The 9,480-nt window shown below is 29.9% G+C and overlaps 1 protein-coding gene across 3 annotated transcripts; it reads left to right on the forward strand.

The window, feature by feature from the left end:
- The first annotated feature begins 1,666 nt into the window (after nt 1-1,666).
- Nucleotides 1,667-5,751, forward strand: LOC129889656 (probable tocopherol O-methyltransferase, chloroplastic). Of its 3 annotated transcripts, none has more exons than XM_055965055.1 (7): nt 1,670-2,193; nt 3,179-3,345; nt 3,985-4,089; nt 4,210-4,413; nt 4,507-4,609; nt 4,698-4,800; nt 5,343-5,751. In XM_055965055.1, coding segments are annotated over exons 1-7 (1,101 nt in total). In that variant the 5' UTR covers nt 1,670-1,775; the 3' UTR covers nt 5,344-5,751. The 3 variants fall into 3 exon arrangements, with proteins under 3 accessions (XP_055821031.1, XP_055821030.1, XP_055821029.1); XM_055965054.1 differs by having other exon boundaries at nt 1,671-2,193; nt 3,176-3,345; XM_055965056.1 differs by lacking the exon at nt 5,343-5,751 and having other exon boundaries at nt 1,667-2,193; nt 4,698-4,801.
- The last annotated feature ends 3,729 nt before the right edge of the window (nt 5,752-9,480 follow it).

Here is a 9,480-nt window from a genome sequence, read left to right on the forward strand (position 1 = left end):
ATAAATTAAAATACTTAAAACTCCACGTACGCATGAGGATTTTTTGGGGCATGTGCTGCTGTCACTTTCCAAATCTCAAAAAAAATAAAAATTCTTCCCCCCCACACAGCCCATTTCTTCTCAAAAACTCCCATCTTCCTGCCTGTTATGTAGGAGTAGTAAATGAATAACCAATTCTTTGCCATTGTTTTTTTAAAAAAAAAGTGGGAGTAATGGGTTGTTATACATTATTTTAATTTTATATATATATATATATATATATATATAAATTATTTAAATATATATTTTATTTTATCATAATCTCTAAAAAAATTTACTATTTTAAAAATTTTCAAAAATTCCCTCTCGCTGATACATCCGTACTCTTTTCAGATATATCATTCCCCTATGTATTCAGATGTATGATGTATCCGAAAGTTGATGTAAATCCATAAATTTTAAAGGAGTTTTGTGATTTGAAAAAGAATAGGTAAATAATATAATTCACTCTTAACATTATAAGATTTAAAAATTACACAATATATATTCCCTCTGCTTCTTTTTTCATTCGACCGACTTGGCATTTCATTAAAAAAGTATTTAATATTTATTTATTTATTTTATTATATTAATCTTATTAATGATATAGGATAATATTGTTTAAAATGTCACTTGAAATTTGTTATAATAGATAAGTAAGAAAAAAATTATTATAAAAAACAAATAAAATGAACGGAGGAAAATCTAATTGACAATAATTAGAAATGCTAAGAGAAACTACGGAAATGGGTTTAAAAAAGGTGTTATCAATTTATGTAAAATTGAATAAAAATATTGTCAGTTAAAAGTTTGATCCAAAAATTTTCCTATTATTAGTTAATAGGATTTAAAAAATGTCTTTTTTTTATAATAATGATATTATTTCTTTTCTTTTCAAACACATTTCTTTCTTAATAAAAATATTATTTGTGACAAGAATAGGTTCTTTAAAAATAATATGCAGAATATTATGAAAAAAAATGTGTTTTTTTAAATTAAAAAACAACATCTTTATTAGAAAAAGGACTTTTTAAAAAATCTAATTAAGTAAAACATTTTTTAATCAAACTATTAACGATAAGTATATTTTGGATCAATCTTTTAGCTTCTGCTTTGTCATAGATTATGAAGTTATAAATTTGAAAATTTGAACATACATTTTTCTTGAAAAACAAAAATTGAAGTTCCCTAAGTGAAAGTCCTAAAAACTCGTCAAATTGAAAATATTTAGAGATCAAATTTCATGAATTTAAAATATTTTTTTAAAAATTACTTCCAAACACTAACTTAATAAAATATATTTTTATTTAATTTCACATAAATTAATAACATATTTTTCTCTTATTATAAGTAGAAACTACTACTAAATTCTCTATAAAAAAAATAATCAATATAAATTGTGGTGCAGTAATAAATTCAAATCGTGAATATAGAAAATGAATCTTATAATGAATGATTTAAATTTAGTCTGAATTTCAATGCCGGGCAAAAAAACAAAGAAAAAGAATTTCCATGTGGTAATCTAGTTTAGCAGCCAAATAAGTGAAAATTAAAGATACCTAACACTCCCCACGTACGCATGATGATTTTTTTGGCATGTGATGTGATCACTTTCCAAATCACAAAAAAAAATATAAAAAAATAAAAAATAACAATCTGCTCCCCATTTCTTCTGAAAACTCCAATTAGTTGCCATTGTTTCTCCTTCCTTCCTTATCTCAACATTTCTCTATATATAGAATAGTAATAAATAAATCATGATAGGCAGCACATGCTATTCTGCTAATACCATCCAATCACTAAACCCCACGTGTCCCTATTCTTCCTCCTCCTCTGTTATCTCCAGTCTTCGTAAACCCCAGATTCAGAATAATATTATCCAAAATACAAGAAGAAGAAGAAGAATCATTACTTGTAATTATAATAGAAGAAGAATGACTAGTGCTGTTGGTGCAATGAAAACAACAACATCAGAAGTTGGAATACAGAATCAACAGGAATTGAAAAAAGGAATAGCAGATTTATATGATGAGTCTTCTGGGATTTGGGAAGATATTTGGGGTGACCATATGCATCATGGATATTATCAACCTCAATCATCTGTTTCACTTTCTGATCATCGTTCTGCTCAGATCCGTATGATTGAACAAGCTCTAACTTTTGCTTCTATTTCTGGTAAAAATGGCCTTCTCTCATTCTCACACTATTGCCTAGTGCAGGTTACTCTCTTGTGTGGTTTGCTAGAAGCGGCTGTTTTATCCTATACGCACCCACAGGGTAGCGGCTGCTGCGGGGTTCCCTTGTCATTAAAAAAAAACTGTATTGTTCCTCAGCTCCTATTTGATTGAGTTTTACTTGTAGAAGGGGGCAAGCAACAGTGTTTTTCATAGTAGCTTGAATTTCATTTACATTTATGTCTCTATGGGCCATTTATTCGGTTTGTGCAATATTAATTGTCACTTTTGTAAAGCTGAACTCTGCTTTTTTGCTATTTGTGCTATCTTCCGTTTTGGTCTCTTGGAAACAATCTGCATACACTCTAACATCTCCAGACCACACTTGTGGGATTACACTGGGTATGCTATTGCTAATGTTGTTGTGCTATCTTCCATGTTGCAATTAACTATCCAACATTTCCATATGAGCTGTATACAAGAGTTGTTTTGTAGCTCCCTTATTATTTCAGCTATATTGTATATTGATACTTGCAGATGCATAGACTCATGATTTACATGGTTGGAAAATTAGTGAAAAGCAAACTTATGGAGTCATTCTCGTGACTGGCTAAGCAAAATTATCCTGAACCTAGTTATACAAGTTAATTTATACAGGGTATAGTAGTTTCTCGGCCCATAGGACGGGCACCCTAAGTTTCAAGGCATAGATTGATGAAATATAAAATAACCAATAACCTTCCACTGACAGGTGATCGTGCTTCTCATACGAATTTTTGTTACTCATGTCAGGGCAAGGAAAACTTTTCTAATTATATGACTTGCTAATACTTGCATGTTGTAAGATTGATCTTCCTACATGAATGATGAGAAACTGTGTTATTGAAGCTTCCTTTTTTTGTAGTTATGTACTCTGAAATCAATCACTCTTATTGTTCGTATATACGAGTACCTTAATTTACTAGCATATTGTATATGTGCAGAAGATCCAGCCAAGAAACCAATGTCCATAGTTGATGTTGGATGTGGAATAGGAGGCAGTTCTAGGTACCTTGCAAAGAAATATGGCGCTACAGCTAAAGGTATCACTTTGAGTCCTGTACAAGCGGAGAGGGCTCAAGCTCTTGCTGATGCTCAAGGATTAGGGGATAAGGTATCTGCTTTTGAACTAGAATTTGCTTTACAAAGTTATGTGTGAGAAACTTAAATCACTTGAACATATATGGTATTTTACTGATTCATAGTGCTGAGGATAGTTTTCAGTGTGTGTTTTAATGAGCGACTTCTTAAAGCTACTTCCATTGTGCAAAACTTCTGCTCGTTTATGTTTAGTGAATCATTATAACATACTTATCAGAAGATTCTGAATTGAAACATAAAGACGTGTGATAATTTTCACACGGTATAATGGTCTGTCTACACTCTACCCTCCCCAAAAACCCCCATTGTGTGGGGGACTACATTGGGTATGTTGTCGGTATAATGGTTGTATATTGCAGCATCCACCTGGAAATGTTTTTCTAAAATGGCACAGTATGATCATTTCTTCAGTTAGTTGTGAAAACAGTTAATTTTGCATTTGTTATCTGTATTCCCTTTATCCTATTTTAATTGGACTGATTCCTAAAGGAAGATAATAAAGAGGAAAGTTAACTGGTTTTCTCCTCAATATCATTTGTATGTCAACGTAACCTTTCTCATGATGTCCACTCCTACAACTGATTGTGATATCTTTACATATTTGCACTTAGAATTTGCCTCTCTGTTCATTAACCGAAATGCAAATGAGCAGGTTTCATTTCAAGTCGCAGACGCCTTGAATCAGCCATTTCCAGATGGGCAATTCGACTTGGTTTGGTCCATGGAGAGTGGAGAACACATGCCGGACAAAGAAAAGGTTCATTATATCTGAAACATCGTTTTCACTTATCCATGTATATTCAAAAAATGTACATGGTAGCACTTGTCACTAATTGTTGTGTAGTGTTTTTCCTAACCTTGTTTCTCTATTTGTTAGTTTGTTGGCGAATTAGCTCGAGTGGCAGCACCAGGAGGCACAATCATCCTTGTTACTTGGTGCCACAGGGATCTTTCCCCTTCAGAGGAATCTCTGACTCCAGAGGAGAAAGAGCTGTTAAATAAGATATGTAAAGCCTTCTATCTTCCGGCATGGTGTTCAACTGCTGATTATGTGAAGTTACTTCAATCCAACTCTCTTCAGGTCAATTAATTCTACTAACTTCTATTAGTTATGTCGTGAACCAGTCTCAGACGTACTCTTTTCGTTCCCCGCTTATCTTTTGGCTACTGGCAGGATATCAAGGCAGCAGATTGGTCTGAGAATGTAGCTCCATTTTGGCCAGCAGTTATAAAATCAGCACTGACATGGAGGGGCTTCACATCAGTACTACGCAGTGGTAAGTTGTGGCATGCCAAAATGTGTACTACTACAAAAATTGAGGCACCCCTTTTTTCATATTTGATTCATTGGAGTTACCTTATCAGGATGGAAGACGATCAAGGCTGCATTGGCAATGCCACTGATGATTGAAGGATACAAGAAAGGTCTCATCAAATTTGCCATCATCACCTGTCGAAAACCTGAATAGTAAGTGAGGGTCTTGTTCAAATGAGAATTTCCTTAGGATATCTAAAAGTAGCCTTTCTCGAACAGATGGCTATTGTTTCCGTTTGAGACCAACAACCTCGGTCTTGACTGGCCCTCGCAGGCATTGCTTCTTTTCTTTTCCTTTTTTTCTTTTTTTCTTTTTGGTCCCAATTGGTTACAATTGACACCTCTCATGAGTCTTGACAACCACTCACGTACGAGTTGGTCACGTCTGACACCTCTTCTTGTTGGTGACATCTAATTTCTACGGAAAGGATTGATTTTTGATTGCATATATCAACCTTTATACTAACGAATTTGGGATTGAGAAGTAGTTGATTGATATAGAAATAAATATTTTTAGAATTGTTTGTAGCAAATATACTATTGAGTCTGTTTACAAGTCAGTTTTAGCAAGTGACACTTCTCTATTCTTGATCAACTCTAATCTCTGTTGTTCTTTTGAATCACATATTTTTTTTCATTTACTTTTCAAAGTCAATCAGTTGCAACTTTTCTGATTACTTATTTTCTTACTGCAGATTATTTGCTTAGCTACTGATTAATAAACATTGATGGATCTTGGAAGAAAAATAAACTATCTATTAGGCACAAGAAATGCAACATTGAATGAACTCCAGAATGCAAGCTGAAGAAATTGTCCTATTTTCAGGAGTACTACATCAGCTTTAATAATCCATTAACATATTGTATTGTGAAATTGCCACATTGTACTGTACCAATCATCAAAAGAATATCAAGGTCTCTAGCTCTAAGAAGAATTGCTCAGCTTATCTGCTAATGATGTTAATGAGTTTATAAGTCCTTTGAGTATGATAGAGAATTGCCAATATAACAAAAAAATTGAAAGAAAAAAAAAAACTTTGGTACAAGTGTTGTTCTTGAAAGGGTGCATATTAGTTGTGCAGAGTTAGAGTTCTAATTACGAGTCTGACAAAATTCAATAGCTTATATCAAAATCTTATTTTTTGTAATAAAAAATCCACTTAATATGTATAAATAAATTTATTCAGAATCAAGTAAGTTGCATTTTCTTGAATTTAAAACACATAAATTGAAAACACAAGTGATCACAAGAGCAATATGTTTGAGGAATTTCTAAAAAAAATTGTGCCCTTTTTTTTTTAAGAGTAAACAACACAAATTTTATTATTTTAAGGCCTAATTATGTGTGCCCTCCACATCAATTTTGAAAATTACCTTCTATACAACTTTTCCTTCGTCAGATACTTGTATCTGGCACACTTAGATACATATATCTCAGATACATGTGACTATGTGAGTACAAAGAAATCTATTTTTTTATAATTAAAAACGAAATTTAACTGAAACACAATAATTGAGAAGTAAATCACATGTCTAACGAATCATGAGGATATGCCGTATTCCTCATCCAAAATCTTCAGTAATGTATCTGATAAAAAATTCAATGTTATCATATCTGAATTAGACTTAATAAAATATATCTGAATTCGACTTTTTAGCATGTATCTCGGAATGATATAATGTATGGTTATTGAGTGTTTATTCATTATTTAAGCCATCTATCTGGATCAGATTTTTTTTTTTTTTATATATATATATAATCTACAAATACATACATATACGAAGTGGACGACATATCTAATTTATCTAAATTATGACAGCGCTTGTTGTATTGTTAATGTTAGGGGTGTACATTACCGGGTTGGTTAGGATTTTTTAAATGCCAAATCAAATTATTTGTGTCAGGTTTTTAAATTTATAAACCAAACCAAACTAATTAAACTCGGATAATTCAAACTCAATTTTTGGGGGGGAGTTTGAGTTTTTCGGATTTTTGGATTTTTTCGATAAAGTATTCATATCAACATATAATTAGTTTGTGCTTCAAATATTTATTTAGTCCTATCAAAATACAATTATCTAAGGTGCTTCTTAAGAAAATAACAAAAATGATATGAATGATGACACTAAAATATTTAAAAAATAATAATAATGAAATTGCATAAAATAAATATTACAAGTTAATATGTCATAATGAAAATGATCATAATTTAAAAGTACTAAATCATGCTAAAATAAGACTAATAAGTATTAATTACATGACTAAACATTAAAGAAAACTAAAATTAAGTTATTTTTTTTAATTGTCTAAATAAATGTAAACTAAAGAGCAAATAATCAAGATTATTGCCATTCTTAGTGTTGAATAACTTTTTTTGTTCGCATTAATATTGATTTGATTTTGATTTAAGCTTTATTAGAGTTAGTAATATAGACTATAACCTTCATTGGACCACTCAAAATTCTAAGTTTCTAACTTGAAATAATATGTTAAAAGATAAACACTATGAAAAAGTATAAGAAATATTTATAAATTGTATCAATCAAATACTTTTATGTATAAAATAAATTTTAAGATTATCTATATAATGTCGGATTGATTTGATCTCGGATTAACTTTTTCTAGTTTAAACCAAATCAATTCAAGTATAATCGAATTTCTTCTAACAATATCAAATCAAGTCAAACAAAATCACTAATTGAATTTTTTTTTTCGATTTGCGGTGTGGTTCGATTTTTGGCTTGATTTTGTGCACTCCTAGTTAACGTATCTGATCCAGATTCATATATATGTATCTGAATTAGACTTTTTAGAATGTATCTGAAAATGATATAATATATCAGAATTTATTATAAAAATATAATAAAATTAATCTACATGTACATATTAAGTGGACATTATATTTGATTCATCTAAACTATGATAGGGATTGATGCATGGTTAATGTATCTGATCCACATACATTAATTACTATAACTGAATGGATTCATATACATGTATCTATTTCAGATACGTAATTTGTTTTAATATATAATAATATACGTAACTTGTTTCAATATATAATAATAACACATGTATCCAGAAATATATTAATACAATACACACACACATATATATGTGTGTGTATGTATTCTTACATAGAAAGATTAAAAATAATAAAAACATAAATGTGGACACCCAATTTTAACACTCCACAATATAAATTAATAATCGAGCTTCTTCAATTTCAAATAATTTTAAAATAATCAAATTTTATAAAATACAAAATATTTTCAAGTTATTTTAAGTAACTTGTTCATTTTTATAATTTTAAATGATATATATATAGTTCTATATAATTATTATCTTTTATAAATGTTCAAAAGATTTGTTTTTTAATTAATTATTTCATAAATTAGTAGCTTATATTTTCAAACTAATTAATTCATAATTAAGTCAATTTATTTATTTTGTTAGAATTAAGAAACTTGTTAAATAATTAGTGTTAATTCATCTTATTTAAATTTTAGCCAGTTCACTAATTTATTTCAAAATCGGTTAAATTATTAACTCAATTGGCTATAATTGAAATTAATATGATCATTTTTTCCAATTTTCAACCTCCACCCCATTTCACAATTTCATACAGCAGCTACACCATTTCCCTCATGCATCCAATATTAGCATCCCATAATCCTAACAACACACCACCGACCCAACATCGATATACACAGTAGATCCGTTAACAACATACATACAATAACACACATTCGACCCAACACCGAGAAACATCTCCTTCTCTTGAAAATCAGATGGACTCTAGCAAAAATTTATTGAGAATTTGTTAAATTCATACTCGAATTTCATCATATTCCTTGCTGTAATGAGAATATGAATTTCAAATTTCCAAAATTTTCATCCGTTTTCCCCCCAAATCGATTTCAATTTTTCCATCATTTACCCAACAAATTTTACTATTGAAATACACACAACCTTCATCTGAAAAGGGGAAAGGTTCATATTAGATCTATTCACGTGATAAAGAAAATTAACTTTCCACATATTAGATTTACTAAGCACAAACCAACAATCATCAACTGAGAACTTCTTAGCGAAATTAATTTATAAGGATCCCTATTTTGTTGGCCATTTGGAAGACGCATTCATCTTTGAATAAATTGTTTATTTGTTGAGAAAGCAAGGAATAAACCAAAATTTAAATAGACATCAATTAATGTTTTGAAACTTCAGATCATTTAACCAGTGGCACAACTCCCAGCTATTACTAAAATATACTTTAGAATATAGCAATATTTTAAACTAATAATTGAATAAACATAAAATATATGTTATGATCATGTAAGTTCTATTACACATTTGAATGTGGGCTAATGGGCGTTGTCCTCAGATGTGGGCTAATGGTCCTGGGCCTGGAGAGTTTTCCAACTCAAGTTTTAGGCCCAAAATTATTTCCTTCATTGTTCCATCAATGGAAATTGGAAACATCATTTATGTGTGAGAGAGAATTAACTTCTGCCTGCACAATAATTACTGCCCATTTCAAAATTCAAAAACTAATTTAATTTTTATAAGTAAAGGTAGATTAATTATTAAAGTATAATTAATAAGTTAGATTAAAGAAGAAATGACATTTTATTATATATTGACAGTCTGTTATGTTTAGGATCAAATGGTGAAAATGAAATTACCACATAAAAGTAGTAAAACCTTATTGATTTAGTTAAACAAATTGTTAGGTTATTTACATTTGAAAAAAAATATGCCAGTCGCTGACTCCTCATATTGAAATGATTATGTTATCTTTTTTAGTTTGATGAATTGTTTAAAATGAA

Source organism: Solanum dulcamara, chromosome 5 (genome assembly GCF_947179165.1).
Source record: "Solanum dulcamara chromosome 5, daSolDulc1.2, whole genome shotgun sequence".
Lineage (NCBI taxonomy): Eukaryota > Viridiplantae > Streptophyta > Magnoliopsida > Solanales > Solanaceae > Solanum > Solanum dulcamara.

Coding starts and splice junctions, on each gene's coding strand:
- LOC129889656 (XM_055965054.1), top strand. CDS start 1,776: ATGATAGGCAGCACATGCTATTCTGCTAATACCATCCAATCACTAAAC. Junction 4,414..4,506: donor TTCAATCCAACTCTCTTCAG/GTCAATTAATTC, acceptor GGCTACTGGCAG/GATATCAAGGCAGCAGATTG. Junction 4,610..4,697: donor CACATCAGTACTACGCAGTG/GTAAGTTGTGGC, acceptor TTACCTTATCAG/GATGGAAGACGATCAAGGCT.